At 42.3% G+C, this 17,196-nt stretch overlaps 1 protein-coding gene across 13 annotated transcripts in view; it reads left to right on the top strand.

Moving 5' to 3' along the window:
* Nucleotides 1–3,209: 3,209 nt before the first annotated feature.
* The window catches only part of MCTP1 (multiple C2 and transmembrane domain containing 1), a 541,379-nt gene continuing 527,392 nt past the window's right edge, over nucleotides 3,210–17,196 (top strand). For all 13 annotated transcript variants that reach the window (XR_010942040.1, XR_010942041.1, XR_010942042.1 and 10 more), the window contains exon 1: nucleotides 3,210–4,070. Coding sequence is in view for 10 of the 13 variants with exons in the window: in XM_067731247.1 (XP_067587348.1) it covers nucleotides 3,351–4,070 (720 nt within the window). In the remaining 3 variants the exon portion in view is untranslated. The remainder of the gene's footprint in view (nucleotides 4,071–17,196) is intronic.

Genomic DNA, 17,196 nt, shown 5'->3' with positions numbered 1-17,196 from the left:
CATATTCATTCAAGCAATAGATGCTCTATAAATATTTAAGATGCTTAGTAAATTGTCATGAAGGAATAGCTAACCTTTACTGAAGTCTTGCTATGTGCCCTGAATTTTGCTTTCCTTTGCAGGTGGCAATCTATCTTCTTGGTGTATTCTGTCACCTGTTAAAGATCTTAGCTCAGATGATGTCTCCAACAAATCTTCCTTGATCAGTCAAGCCAGAAGTGATTCTTGACTCTTCTGTATTCCCTTAGTGATCACTTGGTACCATTCACTGTCCCCTGGTGTTGTAGAGTTTTTTTATAAGTATCTTTTCTTAAATATAACAAGACATTTGATGGCAAGGACCATATCTAGTGCAATTTTATGTAATACACAATTTGTAGGGCAGCCTCTCAATTTATAATCCATTTCAGATATTTAGGAAAAGTTTCATATGCTCTCACCAGTTCTATAAATGAATTCACATTGATGGATAAGTGTTACTTGGGATTGTAGATTTCAGAATCCAAAATCTCAGAGTTAGTATGTCCAAGGCAAAATTAGGTAGAAGAGAAAAATGAAAACATAAAGCTACAAAAGGCCATTAAATGTATCATTAAAGACTATATGAACATAAGGTTGAATTGTGTAGAGTTATCTCCATGGGTCCATGGCTCCTTGTGAAAAAATCTGACAAACGACCTATTTATAGAGTTTTGGTAAGAAGCAATGATCATTTCTTCTCAATTTGCTATAGTAATCATTTATCTCTTTACTTATCTTCTCTGTGCTTTCATTTATGACATCCTAGAAAAACTAGTAACAAAATATTTTTCCTATGCTGCAGAGAAGCCTTCTGGATGTAACAGTTTCTTTTCCGGGCTATCAGAGTAGCTCTATATTGAGGTAATTTTTAATGGTTGTGATATTTTCAGTGTGACTCTCTAGTGTGGAAAAGCCTCGGGCACTGAGTGAAGTCGTTTTTCACTTAATCCTTAAAACAGCCCTGTGAGGTAGGGCATATCATATCACCCTCATGCTTAAAAACCCTCCAGGGCTTCCCTGGTGGCGCAGTGGTTCAGAGTCCGCCTGCCGATGCAGGGGACACGGGTTCGTGCCCCGGTCCGGGAAGATCCCACATGCCGCAGAGCGGCTGGGACTGTGAGCCATGGCCACTGAGCCTGCGTGTCCGGAGCCTGTGCTCCGCAACGGGAGAGGCCACAATGGTGAGAGGCCCGCATACCGCAAAAAACCCCCAAAAACCCCCCAAAACCCCCCAAAAAAACCTCCACATGGCTCCCCATTTCACTTACAGAAGACCTAAGCTCTTACTATGGCTATAGGAGCCAACCCACAAGGACCCTGCTCACTTCTTCCCTTCCATCTCTTTCCAGCTCTACCCACCTTTCTCCACATTATTTGGAGTGGTTCCGTCTGTCCTTGAACAGGCCCAGCCAAGCTGCTTCCTGCCTTGGGGCCTTTGTACCTGCTGTTCCTTCTGCCTGGAATGCTGTAATCAGATCCTTCAATGGCTGTTTTGTCCTCATTAAGTCTCAACTTAAATTTTAGCTTCGCGGAGAGACTCTCCCATACACATAATGTTAAAAAAAAAAAAAACACCAAAAAACCTTCTGTATGGGGTTGTCAGATATAGCAAATAAAAATACAAAACACTCTGTAAAATCTGAATTTCAGATAAACAACAAAGAGTATTTTAGTATGTCTTGTGCAACGTTTGGGACATACATATACTCAAACATTATTCATTCCTTGTTTATTTGAAACTCAAATTTAATTGGCTGTCCTGCAATCTACCTGGCAACCCCACCTCCACAGCCGCTCTGTGTGATCTCCTGTTTTATTTTCTCCGTGGGACATTTCACCATTAGAAATTCTGTTTGATTCTCCCACTGGAACATGGGCTCCATGAGGGTGGGGCCCTCTCCGCCTTGCTCACAGCTGCATCCTCAGAGCCTATCATATGGCCCGACACAAATAAATGATTACATATAGTAGGTGCTCAATAAATATTTGTTAAGTATTTGTTATAAAGGAAAAATAGAAGAATAAAAAACTTAAAGAGGTTGGTAACATATCCAGAGCATACTGCCAGCTGGATGAGATTGGAATTAGACAATACGGTGCCAAAGCTCTTCTGAGTTTTCCACATTTTGGGGTGTGGAAGGCAGTGGAGTTGAGAAGGGGCATTGTGTCACCTGCCATTCAAGAGGCTCTCAGTAGAATCAGAAGACCCTGGGAGCAGTAGATTTCGGGAGAAACAAAGTCTAAATGAGCCTTTCCCATTTGCTTTGCACGTAACCAAAGGTAAACGCACTTGAGTGAAAAGAACAAGGTACTCTGCGTTTGGAACGGGGTCAGAGGCAGTGCGCATCCTCCATGTCTTCGGACACGGTCAACTCCCTGCAACTTGAGGGCTGGCTTTTTTGTCAGACTCCGGAAACCTCTAAACCCGGATCACAAGAGAAACTAACGGCACAAGCAAAGAGCGGGGAGGGGCGGATCAGGATGAAGTCAAGACAGAAGAAATCGAACTCTGGTCTTGGGCCCAGGCCGGGCAGCGGGGCGGGGGCAGCGGCGTTCAGCCTCAGAACTCGGTCAGCTTCACCTCTTGGTGTGGACACTGGGCGCTTCGCAGGACCCACTGAAGGCGCATAATCTCCACTCGAGCTCACTTCGTCGGACCTAGGATGATTGCCGGAGGGCGAGTCTAGCGGCCGGCCCGGAGCTAGCTGCGTGGGTAACAGTGGTCGGATCCTGGGGCGCAGCCTGGCTCTGGTCCCTAACCAGCTCCACCCGGCTCTCGCCAGCGCGTCCTCCCACCCAGGAGCTGGAGGATGGTCCCGGGGCGCGCCGAGTGTCTTCAGCCCGATCATCCCTGTTGTGTGAGTCGCACGCGCGCCCAGTTCGGAGGCAGCCACCCTCGCCGCCGCTGACAGGTGCTGCCCGGAGAGCGTCGGGTGCGGTCCCAGGCGCAGCTGGAAACGCACGCCCGGTGCGTGTAGCGTCCCGAGCCCGGAGCCACAGAGGAGAAGGGGCCAGGGCGCGGCCTGGGGGACTCCAGTGGACTGGAGCCGCGGAGCGCGGAGCTAGAAACTTTGCGGCGGCCGAGATTTGGCTACAGCGCCAGCCCACCCCCGCGGGTGCGGGAGGAAGAGGCAGCGCCGGAGTCCCGCGGCCGGAGAGCCTCGGCGGCGGCGGCGTCTTTTCCCCGCTCTGGCCTGAAGCCGCCGGTCACTCCCGGCTTCTGCTGCTGCGTCCGCCGTCGTCGCTGCCACCGCGGGGCTCCGGGAGGAGGCGCAGCCGGAGCGGACGGAGAAGAAGGAGGAGGGGAGCGGAGGAGCAGGGGGTGAAGGATGGAGCCCCCGGCTGCCGCGGCGGGCTCGCCCGAGCCTGCGGCGGCGTCCTCTTCCTTCCAGGCCCGGCTCTGGAAGAACCTGCAGCTAGGGGTGGGCAAGAGCAAGGGCGGCTGGGGCGGGCGCGCGGGGGTACCCGAGCGCCGCACTGCGGACACCCCGTCGCCCTCCCCGCCACCCCCGGGGGGTAGGCGGGACGCACTGGCCGGCTTGGGTGGCGCGGGCAGCAGGTGGAGCGGCTTCAAGAAACGGAAGCATGTGCTGGACCGCGTCTTTTCCTCCTCCCAGCCCAACCTGTGCTGCTCCTCGCCGGAGCCTCTCGAGCCCGAGGGTGCGAGCAGAGCGGAGCAGGGGTCAACGCTGCGCCGCCGGATCCGCGAGCATTTGCTTCCCGCGGGCAGGGGCCCGGTGGCAGCCGCCGGAGCAGCCGGAGTGACGCCTCCTGGCGGACGCTCTCCGGACTCAGCTTGCTCTTCGTCCTCTGCCTCATCCTCCCTGTCCTCCTCACCCCAGCCGCCCCCGAGGGGGGACCGCGCCCGAGATGAGGGTGCACGGCGTCGGGGCACCGCGGCGCACTTGTGCCATCAGAAGAGTTCCTCCCTGCCGGGCACCGCCTGCTTGGAGCAGCTGCTGGAGCCGCCGCCGCCGCCTCGAGCTGAGCCAGCACGGAGCCGAGCAGAGCCGCGAACCACGAAGGGCGAGGCGCGCGGCAGCAGACGGGTGAGTGACAGGTGGGCGCGGCCCGAGCCTAGGTGCGCGGGGCCACGCCTCCAGCTGTGGGCGATCGAGACCCCGGGAGTTGCTGGCGGGGTAGGGGTGCTACCAAGTTCAAGCAGTGGAAAGAAAACGTCCCGCTCCTGCTTAGTAGAGTACTGACTTGCGCTCTGACTTTACTTTTGACAGAAATAATACCTACTGCTAGAAGCTGTTTGAGTAGCTTTCCCAGTTGCCGATGAAAGTGGAAGTATTAATTGTAGCCAAATAGGAGAGGAATAAAGTTAGACACAAAATGGGTACTTTTTGGAGATCTCCTAAAAGGACTGTCCAGCTAAGTCTCATCTTGTCAAAAGAAAAACAAGCAAACCCAACAACTTGCAGGGAAAATTAGAAATGCGAGGAGGTGAATTAATGGCAAACGTGAGGTCATGTCTTGGGGAAACCCTTTAGGCAGAAGTCTGTTCATCTTCCAGCCCTCCCTTCTCAAAACTTTCTGCTGCGAGTGGATCGCTGCTTAACAAATAGCGTGAGTGTCGCTTCCGAGTTAAACCGATGTTCCTATGGCCTTTTTTGTTTTGATAGTCATCTGAAGTAGTTGCGTTTAAATTATTCTGCTGTAGACGTGATGTTGACTCTCTGGTCAGGGAAGAGTCAAGTAAAAATGTACCTGTAAGATCTGTAAAGCGTTCCACTGAGCGGCAGCTTTTACTCCCTCGGTTTTGTAGAGGCGATGTTCTCCTTTTGTAAATTTTTATCAAATCGTGTTAATGCCAGCAAATATTTTGAAAGTTCCATTCTGCCAGAGACCTAAAGAACTCTTTTCTGCCAATACATCTTATTTTGTTTAAATGCTAATTATTTTGACTCTGATTAATTGTTAGGTTAATGATATATACATTAAAACTTTAATTAGATTGAAAGTTGGGTCACAAAAACCATGAGGCCATGCGTTGAAGGGTAAGATATGGGAATAGATGGGATTTCACTTGAAAATGTTTATAGTTTATTGGCTAATTTATTAGTGTAATTTCAGAAAGTAAACCAGAATACTAGTATGTTTTGTTGTTTAATAAACACAGTTGCTTGCAGTAACCTGATGTTACTAATGCTCTAGAAAACACCTGATGGTTTAGTAAAAGGTTACAGTTATTCTCAGAAGCATAGGCAGAAATAATACTGACAAAAAGCCTAAATAAACCTATCTTTCCTTTTATCTTGAAAGAGAATTGACTAGAACTCCTGTTTCTGGTTCCAAAATGAGGTAAAAAGTGGTTTTAAAAAGATTGTTTAAATTCAGTGTAGATGAATACTATATATTTTAAAAATATTTATATTTGAGTGTGTACCTAATCCTAATGTATAAGAATTTTAGAGCTGGGGTACTTGCTTACATTTGTTTTTATTAACTTTTATGATCAAGAATGATAAAAAATAAGAACTGAATTAGTTTGGAAGGCAGAGATCATATTGCTGCAAATGTTAACTTAGTAAATAACTTTGCAGTTCACTGAACCAAGATATTTTCACAGTCAAAGCAGAGAATTCAGAATTAATCTTTATATTCATTTTTACCCAAACGTTTTCAGACACTATCAATCTTTATTTGAAAAACTGCTATGTAAATAAAAATTTTGTATACAAAAGACCAAAAAACCTTTTTTGAGAGGATACTAAACAAACATTATTGTGTGTGCCTTCACTATATGTTGGGCACTTCCATGATTTAATCCTCATAGCTGCCCTACATGATAGAAGTTCTTGTTGCTATTTTATGCATTAGGAAATCAATGCTCAGAGAAATTAAATAATCTTTCCAAGGTCACATGGTTAATATATGACAGAGAGAGTTTTTGTCATTCTCCACAATGTTTTTCCATCGCTACAGCTACGTTTGACAACTTTTAGAACTTTCTATGTCTCTGAGATAACTTCAGTCCTATTGATTAATACTTGCAAGTTTACATACATTCTGGATTCCTAGAATCAGTTCTGTGATGGATTAGGTGAATTAATTTGTTCTTTGTTCTCTGTAATGCATTGTTGCATATCTTTTATATCACATTTACAAATGACATTATTGATCATACAGTCTGTAGTTCTAAAGAAGCTTCTCGTTATAAAGAACCAGCATTTCAATGAAGTCATAGGAGGAATACAAAAGCTAAAATATCTTTCCAAGAGTAGGTGAAAAGTGGAGTGTAGGCAGGAAAATAAGCCCTGATGCTTTATTGTTGATTCCCTGCATCTGCTGCTCAGGAAGCCTTGTGCCCTGAGAAGTGGACAGTTTTCTCCGTTACGAGTCACAAATCCAGTTTTCAGCAGCTCTCTGTCACTAATGCACAACAGAGGATTCCTCAGTCCTCTAAATGCCTCTTTGCCCAACTCAAGGAGTCTGGCTCACCTCTCTGAATGGAGAGAAGAAAGAAATGGAGTTGGAATCTGGAACTGGAAGAGGACTCTCTAAGGTGTCCAGGAGTAGGTGTAACTCGGCAGCACCCTTCCGAGCTTCCTGCATGTCTCAGAGATCTTTCCTTGCTCTCCTAACACCTCATTGCTGAAGATACTTGGGCATGGGGAGGAAGTTCGTAGCACATGCAGATTTCAGTTTTATTCACAGTTCATAAGCACAGATGGGAACACATAAAAAGAAAAGATGCTAAAAACATTAAATCCATCTTCAGATCGCCTAGATAAAATGCACTTTCTCTCAAGGAAGAAAGAAAATACGTTGCAAAATGAGGCAAATTGCTCACATTTTCTCTTGTTCTCTGCTTGATCCTGGCATCAGCCATGTTCTCCAACACACTCCCCACCTCTCCACTGCCCAGCCGAGCACGAGGACACAACAACATATGGGCACATACACTGACACTGAGTGGAGATAGTAAGCAAAACCAAAAAAATCATTTTGGACTGCTAGGGAAAGAGATTTGGAAGTCACTGAAGTATAATAATTACAACTAAACAAACCATTCTACCTCCTATGCCCCTGTCAGCCCTCTTGCTATTATGTTTTCTGTAGCCAAATATACCTTTGAATGACAGTTTAATAGACTTAATAATGCCTTGCTGTTGGGCCATGTGCATTATTTAAAATGTTCTGCTTTGAAAAAAAAAAGAAACCCCGTTCTTCCCACTGATTCTAGTTCACGTGCTGGGCCATATTGTCATACCAGATGCATTTCATTTTCTGCAACGCAGTTGGGAAAGATGCATTCTCAATTTGTGTGCATATCAAAAATGTGCCAATTTTATGTATTCTATCTTGATGAGTTACTAAAATTATACTTTGCTAGAATCAGAAATTCCGTTAAGATAAAGAGTTAGGAATGAATATGTTGCATTTTTTAAGTGTTTTAACAAAAGTGTGTAGTGTTTATGAATGTTAAACCTTTGTTGTTTTTTTTTCAAATTCATTTTGTTAAAATTGCTGTCATCGAGGAGCAAAAATGATTTTGAAAAAAAGTGGATAAAATATTCAGGGTATTATAGGAATATCCATTCATTGGGATAAAATTCCTAAAACACATATGAAAGCCCCCCAAAAAAGTGGAAGATATTTTCTAAGATTAAGTCTAGACATGAAGTAAATATTGCTTTATTAATTATCTGATCTTTTAAAGAAAGCCTGTATTTTCAAAAACTATTAAAAATGTGATTTGGGTAATTTTTGCTATTTATTTTTCAGGTGTCTTTAATCTTACTTCAAAGAACCTAACTTAGTCTTGGGGAAGGCACAAGTTTTAAAAATATTCCTAATGTAAATCATTAAAACCACTAAAAATCCCCCAGTAATCTAAAAAGTAAGCTCCTAAAAGGAGTGTTAGTAGCTTTTTCAAAGCTTTTGCAAGTGAGAGAGTGAGGGTGAGATCTTAGAACATTTTGGAGCAGCGTGTAAAGTTTGATGTGCGATTGCCTTCTTGAGAAATATTGGGACATCAGGTTGTTCCAGAGAAAGGGCATAAACAGAGTGATAGGTTTACTTTGGAGTGGAATTGTTTCCAGTAACTTTTAATTACTATCAGGTGTATCTGGTGGATCTGCGTAGAGCTGTGGATACTGTATAAATGCAACTGTTATGAGGTAGATGTTTAAAATTGGCTTGAAACCTGTCTCAGTAGGCACTAGCAATTGTGTGCTGTTATTATTTTTGAAAGGTATATTAAACTTTTGCCACTGCCGCCGTTACAAGTAGGTGGGTGTTGAAAACAATTAACAGGGGCTTTGATGGTCCTTTTCATTGAGGATGTAAGTTATTTTCCTTGCAGTGGTGGCAAAAGTAGCCTAAAATTAACCCAGGCAGTACTGGTGACATCACAGCTTCACACAGTAATGAAAAAATCTTATGTAACTTTTGGAAAATATGTGCACATTATCATAAAAATGAGAATACATACTTGGAGGAATAAAATAAATTTAACAGATTCATAAAGAAAGTAGGACAAATATTCCCCCTTTTTTTCTGTTGCCCCATTGTTCGGAAATATGGGTGATTTCACAAGATTAAAGGTTAATAATATGTCTTTGGCACCACAAGGAAACATGTAGTATGATTTCTTTGCTCATAAGGATTATCAGAACGTTTGCCAACTCTAGACTGATGAAGAGTAAAAAAGTATGTGTAGATAACATTATAAGCATTGAGAAAATCTGCAGATTCACAAGTTAGGGTAATGCATTTTTTAGTTAAATCATCGTTACTTACAGTATCGTAGCAGACATCTATTTTAGATAAGCAGAAATTAATTTTTTGAAATCTGAAACTTTTTTGCTTTGAACTTTTTATTTTGCTGGAAAACTTACTAAAAACTATATATTTCCCTGCCTCAACAAACCAAGCATCCTAAATAAAAGGACTTGGAAACAAGAAGGCAAGAACATCATTACATGACCATAAAGTGATTTTGAAACTTTTCCAAGAGAACTTATCTCTGAACTTATCTCTTGATATCTGAGAGCCATTTTTGTGAATACTGGCTTTTGGGGCGGGGGGTTGTTTTATGTGAATGAAACAGATATTGTCTTAACTTTCTTTAGGTAAGCTCGCTTGTTTTCATAAAATTACAGTATAACGCATACCTATTTATGATAAGCTTATCTTCCTATAAAGTTAATTATTCAAAGGTGTGAGGCACTCTTCCTCAAGTCCTTTTTTTCACTTGCCAAATAATCTTTACTGTCTTTATTTGTGAATTTTGATTTGTCAACTACCATTGAAAATATCATTTTTTTTCCCTGCATGGTGAACTTTATGTGCTATCTTGATTTCTTTGTCATTGTCAACCTTTTCTTCTAATTTACATTGCTTTTTATAAATCACGTGTGGAAAGTGATTACTGTACCTCAACAATTCAGGATTGTACGCAAATATGTTTCCCCCTCCAATGTATACCAGTTTCTTATCATTAGAAAGGTTTTTTCGGCAGAATAGCAGGCCACAATTTCCCCAGTGTCCCAAGTACTCCTATTTAATATTAGTCTGAGTGCAAGCAACATGAAAACTGCATTTTCAATATAATGAGATTTTAAAGTCCTGCATACTACCTTCTTGAGAGAACAATTTTCCTATGAAATCTGTTTGAGATATTTTATGTCAGCCTTATTTCCCATTCTCTTGGGCCCTAGCCAATCTGGAAAATTATGACACATGATAGGCAAATGGGACTCTGGACATTTTAGGATCAATGCATCCTCTTGATCACATGGGTTTTATTTAGAGAGGCTCCTTCAGTATTAGCAATCTCACTGTATTTTGCACTGCTAGAGTAGAATTCGGCAAGCCTTAGTACGTACAGTGGACCTATTTAATCAGCATTGTAAACTGGATCGGGGAAGACTACTCAATAAATGGTTGCTGAATGAACGAAGGGATGAATGGGTGGGCTGGAGCTGTTCAGAGATAAGTTCTCTTGGAAAAGTTTCAAAATCACTTTATGGTCATGTAATGATGTTCTTGCCTTCTTGTTTCCAAGTCCTTTTATGCCTGGCAAATGTAGTTGACATTCCCCTCTTCTCCCAGTTGCTGGCATGGCTTTCCTTTAATTCTGGTTCATGTCTGAGGGCATAAAGGGAGGATTTGACCACCATATTGTGCTCACGTGGGGGATGGAAGAGTGATTTCTGCTTCCGAGGTCTCTGGCTCAAGGATGCATTTCTTGTTACTGGTTTCCGATTCCAGGTATCTGTTTTGCACCCACGTTTCCTTGTCTGGCCTATGAGATCGTACCCCGACACCTGGATCACCAACACCTGTTGACATGTCCTCACTCATGATCTCTGAGCCTTGAACTCTCCTTGGATCTAAGCTCAAGATACTTTCCTGCCTGCTTCCTTGCACTTCTCCTCAAACCCATTTACTTTAACTAGATTAAAACCCCAATCTTGATCAAGAATCCTGCCCTTACTAGCCTGACTCATTCTGTTGCCAAGTGTGTGAACTGGGGTTCAGACGGTTGGTCAGTTGCTTTTCATAGTGACTACCTGTCTAATGCTGAGCCTATTTTTAGAACACCAAAGACTCCTCCAGAAAATCTGCATTGCCTGTCGACTGCATTTGCCTATACAGGGCGTTTCTTCCCTTGGAGGACTGGCCCAGAGCTGGTCGTTGTCTCTGCGTCCCTACTTCCTCTTCTCCTATTTTCAAACTCTCACCATGTCTGCTCTTGGACATCATCACCCTTTTCCTTCGTCCTGCTTGCTTTCTCTTCCTCCTTAATATCGTCTCTCTTTCTGATTGCAAGACGAGTTTTGTAACTGACCATTAAGCATCTGGAGTTGTGCTGTCCCATATGGCAGAGCCACTGGCTGCCGAGCACTGGAAAAGTGGCTAGTTCACGTTGAGACGGGTGGAAAGCATAAAGCGCACACCACATTTTGAAGCCTTAGCTCAAAGAAGAGGAAGTAAAATATCTTATTACTAATTTTTTACGTTGCTTGTGTGTTGAAATAGTATTGTGGGTATATTGGATTAAGTAAAATATATTATTAAAGTTAATTTCACCCACTCCTTTTCATTTAAAAAGGTGGCTGCTAGAAAATTTTAAATTATATATGTGCCACATTTTTATTTCTGTTGGCCAGCACTGATCTAGAGCAGGTGTTCAAACTCCATTACCCACAGGGGCTATCAAAATAAAGAAAATGAGCAAAGGTTTGATGGGGCCCGTGTTGAGCGAGGAAGCCGGTGCCTCATTCGAGGGGCAGCTGCTTCTCAACTCCAGCTGATTATTATCATGCAGTGAAAGCAGTGCTGCCAGGGTTTCTAGATTCTTTAACAGAAGCCAAAAAAATCCAGATTTTTGCGTGAAGTCTCCAGAATCTTGAATTTTTGACAAAGAATTGATTTTTAGAAAAACGCAACACAGACCAAATAAAATATATCTCTGGGCTGACTTTAGCTATCAGCTTGAACTTCTGACTCAGAAAGCTCATGTTTGATTTCTTCTCTCCCCTCCCAGTGCTAGATGAATGTTATCTGGACGTAGTAGGTGTCAGTACATTTCACAGAATAACAGCATCAGGAGTGGTAGGATGGAAGACGGAATGCGGCAGGTTGGAGGGTGCGTGGAAAGATGAGGTGGGGACAGAGAGAGTGGCCAAGCAGTTTGGCTCTCCACAAGGGATCAAAGAAAGTGGTGATGAGAACACGAGAACCATGCTGGGATGGGATCATGGGCAGGTTTTTGTTTTTTGTTTTTTTTTTAACATTTTTACTGGAGTATAATTGCTTTACAATGGTGTGTTAGTTTCTGCTGTATCGTACGGTATGCTGACACACATGTATGGAATTTGGTTTTTTTGATGGATATCACCTGAGTGGGTTGATGAGTCAGCGCTTGTGGAGGGGGAGAAATTGAAGTTAAAGGAGAACGGGGGTTAATTGATGGATGAAGGCCTTAAGGACTCAGGTGGGGGTGGGTCCCAGAGACCAGGGGAATGGTAGCGTCAGTGGAAGAAGGATCCTCTCCCTTGCAGATGGAAGGGACGGTGCGGGTGTGGATGCAGGTAAGGAGTAGGCTGGGGGGCAGCAATTTGAGGGTGTTGCCACCCGATGGCCTCTGCCTTGTTTTGAAGTGTGCTTAGGATTCGGACACGGGGAGATGGAGGAAAGAATATTGCCATAGGCACAGAGGCGAACAAGTGCCCTATGTATTCAAGAAATGGGGTATCACTAGTGGGACTGAAGCCTAGGGTGTGGGGTGGGGTAGAGGAAAATGAAGGTACAGCTGAAGGTCTGGGATCTCTGGGGGTTGAGGAGCGTATCTAGGGAGGCAGAGGGACCCCCGGAGGCATTTGAGCAGGGGAGACAGGGGCACGTGAGCCTCGGAAGGGTGAAGTTGGCAGCAGGGGCAGGCGACCACTCGGAGGCCAAGGCAGTCCCGTGAGAGCCTGATGTTGGGCAGGTGACTGACCTTGGGGATGGGGAGATGGAAAGATTTATTAAGACCAGGGATGTAGCTGAACCTTCAGGAAAAGGGAGAGTGAAAGGAATAAATTAGAGCACATGTCCTCCTTTACTTATGTTTTTGATTTTTCCTGGTTCTGTTCACAAATGCTTGTATTGAAAAGTATTTTCCGTTGGGAGGGAGAGGGAAGGTTAAGTTTTGAATTTGCATTTGTGTAAAATGGTTAAAGGTGCCAGGCTCTTGAGTGCCAAATTGTCACCTATTTACTGTAATAGCTCAGATTCTTTTTTAAAAACTTATTTTATTGAAGTATAGTTGATTTACAATGTTGTGTTAATTTCTGCTGTATAGCAAACTGATTCAGTTATACATATATATTCTTTTTCATAGTCTTTTCCATTATGGTTTATCACAGGATACTGAGTATAGTTCCCTGTGCCATACAGTAGGACCTTGTTTTTTATCCATTCTATATATAATAGTTTGCATCTGCTAAGCCCAAACTCCCAATCCACTCCTCCCCAAGCCACGCCCCCCCGCCGCCTTGGCAACCACAAGTCTGTTCTCTATGTCTGTAAGTCTGTTCTCTATGTCTGTGAGTCTGTTTCGTAGATAAGTTCATTTGTGTCATATTTTAGATTCCACATATAAGTGATATCATATGGTATTTGTCTTTCTCTTTCTGACTTAACTTCACTTAGTATTGTAATCTCTAGGTCCATCCATGTTACTGCAAACGGCATTATTTCATTCTTTTTTATGTAAGAGCTCATATTCTTTATATTATAGTTATTTTGGATTCTTCCATGAGTAAAATAGTTATTTTCCCTGCAGTATTAAGCACTGAAAATAGTGTTAAGGGAGCGAAAAAAGGGCAAAACATGTTTGGCAGTTTAAAAAAAAAAAAGGTAAAACAAGAAAACCTCCTACACATTTCTGTTACATAGATTTTTTATGGTGTCTGATGTCAGAGAGACTAAATATTTGGGGAAATATTTATAATGAAAAGGTTTGGAATTGAAGGACTCTGTTGGCAATTTTCGATCTTAAGGCATTGTGGCTCAAATGTGTTGAAATATGCATTCTCTCTCAGATGCAGGGTTGACCCATGCATGACACAGGATCAATTTCTGAAAATTACAAATAGTTACTCTCTCAAAATAGAAACGATATTCTATCTGGACCCTTAAGCCATATTTGACCCTTGTTCTTTTATTGAAATGTAAAATAGCTTTTTTTTTTAAATAGCTTTTGATAAGAGAGAAATTCATTTCTATAGTTTCCTTTGAATAATATTTTCACCACACCAGACTAGAAGTCTGAGTGTTTTCCAGAATCTCTTTTGCGATTGGAATAGGTTTTGGAGACAAGTTCTGTGTCACTACAGAGCTGTTGCCAAACCTCAAGCTCCCTGGCGGTTGGAACACTCTCCTTCAGCGTGGCCGCTGTCTCCTGGCTGAGAGCAGTCACAGGCTGCGCCTCCCTTTTCTTTCTTTGCCTCCCTGGACTTTCAAAAGGAAGCAGGAGTAGGGGGCAGGGGCGGGGTCCAGCTGAGATTGGGATCTCGCCTGGTTCTCTGTGGCCTTGCACACATGCCCTTTCAACTCAGTGGCTTTAAGCAAAAAAAAAACCCACATTGACTTAACCAGTTTGGTTATCGCCCCAGTCCCACTCTGCTCCCTTCGGCCTGCTAGGTGGCATTCGTTTACTCCAGACTCAGGCTGCTGCTTCTGTGACTCCTGAGACTTAGGGGAATGGGAGAGTTGGGAGGGAGAACGACCTTTTGCAGTTAGCTTCCCAGGCCCCACGCCCTCTGCCTCTTTTCAAGGAAGATGGAGCTTTGTAAGGTGTTCTTAATCTGCTCCTCTCTACCTGACATTTTCACTGTCCCCAGTGCCAACGTTTTTCTTCCTGGGTATATGCCAGGGTATGAAGAAGAACTTTACGGGCCTTGCCACGAGAGGGTCTTTGTGTATTTTGAATGACCAACCATGGTTAGTCTGTGTACCTCTGTCACAGGACTATCCAGGTGGTATATTCTTTGGGTCCTGGCTCTTCATTCTCTGCCCTCCTGCCACTTGCCTTTCAGCTATGTCATTTCTCTTTCTTTCTGGGAATAAGAGCAGAGAAAATAAAAAAGAAAAGTCAGGCATTTTTTTTTTGTTGTTAGGGGCTTTCATAATTTTTTTCCCACAGTGAAGTTTAAATAATTGGCTCCTATAATGTTTTGACATTTTGTGTTGCTCTGACATAGGCTGTACACACACACACACACGCACACCCACACACAATTATGCCTTAACTTAGTATGGTTTATACACGTACCTGTTTTTTCACATGCATCATATTTCCCACTGGAGTCAAAGATAAACAGAAGAACTCCAAAATTCTTCCACCTAAATTTAATGTGATAATACTAAATTTCAGTGATAACATAGTCCTTACAAATGGTCTAGGTTCATTTAGTATGAGTAGGTGTACAATAACCAGCTCAACCAATGAGAAAAAAAAAATTAGAAGACAGTTTTTATCGTTCACTATGGAGTGTGTTCTACAAAGGGAATGAGTAATCTTCCTTTGAATTTAAACTAATGTATAAGGAATACCTTTTCTTCAGTAAGAATAATCATTCTTCTGTAACTATTCATCTTATTTACAGCCACCGTGGAAGAGAGGTCTTTGAATTATTTCCTTAATCTTTTGCAATCTAGATGTCACAGTAACTAAGATCTGTCGTTAGTATTTTCGGCTTGGCCTGGCTTTACTCTCACAAAGTGATCCTCACAGATAAAAAATGGGGAGACATTTTGGAGAGTTTCCTTACTGATACAGTTCACCTTTTAATTAGAGAAAAAGTGATCCCTTTATTCTTATTTTTTTTAATTGGGGTATAGTTTTACAATGTTGTGTTAGTTTCTGCTGTATAGCAAAGAGAAGTAGAGTTCCCTGTGCTATACAGCAGGTTCTTATTAGTTATCTATTTTATACATATTAGTGTACATATGTCAATCCCAGTCTCCCAGTTTCTCCCACCACCACCCATCCCCCCGCCACTTTCCCCCCTTTGTGTCCATTCGTTTGTTTTCTGCATCTGTGTCTCTATTTCTGCCCTGCAAACCGGTTCATCTGTACCATTTTTCTAGATTCCACATATATGCGTTAATATACGATATTTGTTTTTCTCTTTCTTCACTTACTTCACTCTGTATGACAGTCTCAACCCTAAAGAGTTATACCTTTAGGGTTGTAAAGATGTATTCTCATAATCACAGAAAGCTCAATTTTTGAAATCACCTGAAAAAGAGAGTTGGAGAATAACTGAGTTAGGACCAAATGGATCTGGGACAGCAGAGCTTTTGTTTGTGTTGGCTGCTTAAAGGATGTTCTATTTTCTGTTAATGTTGCTAATGATTCTCAATGACTCTTTTTATAACATAACTCTCTTAATTATATATGGATGGCATTTTGAATGGTGTGTTTGTAAGTGCCCATTTCATATTTGAAAATCTATTTTTTTCTTTCTAGGAGTATAAGTCTAATGTGAGTTCCAGGCAGCTACACAAATTTTGTTTGTATTTGGTGCTAGAGCTTTGTACCAGGTTTGTGTGGACTTGTTTTGCATAAGTGTCCATGACCATCTTTGTAATGTTATCTGCTGGGGTAGGGCTTGGCCTTCACTCCCCTGCCTTTGAATTAATATTTGTTAAATCACAGTGCACACTCTGTCTTCTGAAGTTTCATTATATGAGGTAGGACATGCTCACGATGGTCCTCTGACCCCCCTGGGCTGGGCTCTCTTTGCTCAGTTGTGTCATGTTACCTATGACATGAGGCCAACTAACTATGGGTCCTCTCACCCCCATTTTATTTTATTTTATTTATTTTTCTTCTAGGTTAATTGAGATATAATTGACATTAACACTGTATAAGTTTAAGGTGTACAGCATAATGATTTAGATACATCATGAAATGATCATCATAGTAAGTTTAATGAACATCCGTCATCTCATATAGATATAACATTAAAGAAATAAAAAGAAATTTTTTTTCTTATGAGGAGAACTCTTAAGGTTTAATGTTATAACAACTTCCATGTGTAACATAACACAGTGTTAATTATATTTGTCATGTTGTACATTACATCCCTAGTACTTATTTATCTTAAACTAGAAGTTTGTACCTTTTGACTGTCTTCATCCAATTCCCACTCCTCCCCGTCCTCTCTGGTAACCACAAATCTGATCTCTTTTTCCTTGAGTTTATTTGTTTGTTTGACACTTTATAACTAGTATTAATAACAGCTAAACACACAGGGCATTTATAATGTATTGGCACTATTCTAAGTGCTTTTTATGTATTAACTTATTTATTTACTACAGTACTTTCTGAAGTAGGTTTATTATCATTTGCATTTTCCAGATGAATAAAGTGAGCTAGAGGAGAATAGGTGACTTGTCCCAAGTCACACATCATATAATTTGGATCCAGTGCACTTGGCCCTTAAGCTCTACAAAGGAAGGCTGTTTGTAGTAGGTTGTGCCTGAGAAGCCCGGTTTAGGAAAACAGCTCCAAGTGGAGTTGTTTTTTCTCCTCATCTCAGTATTGACATCAGAGCTCTTCTTTGCCCCTGCCATTTCCTTCCCATCTTTCTGATCTCTGAAGGTTGTCTCATAACAAGAAAATTTAATGAAGACAGATTTAGTATAAAAGATTTTGGTGTCAGG

The sequence above is a fragment of the Pseudorca crassidens genome, chromosome 3 (genome assembly GCF_039906515.1).
Source record: "Pseudorca crassidens isolate mPseCra1 chromosome 3, mPseCra1.hap1, whole genome shotgun sequence".
Lineage (NCBI taxonomy): Eukaryota > Metazoa > Chordata > Mammalia > Artiodactyla > Delphinidae > Pseudorca > Pseudorca crassidens.
Note: the sequence above shows the minus strand (reverse complement) of the source record. Positions and strands in the feature narration are given on the sequence as shown.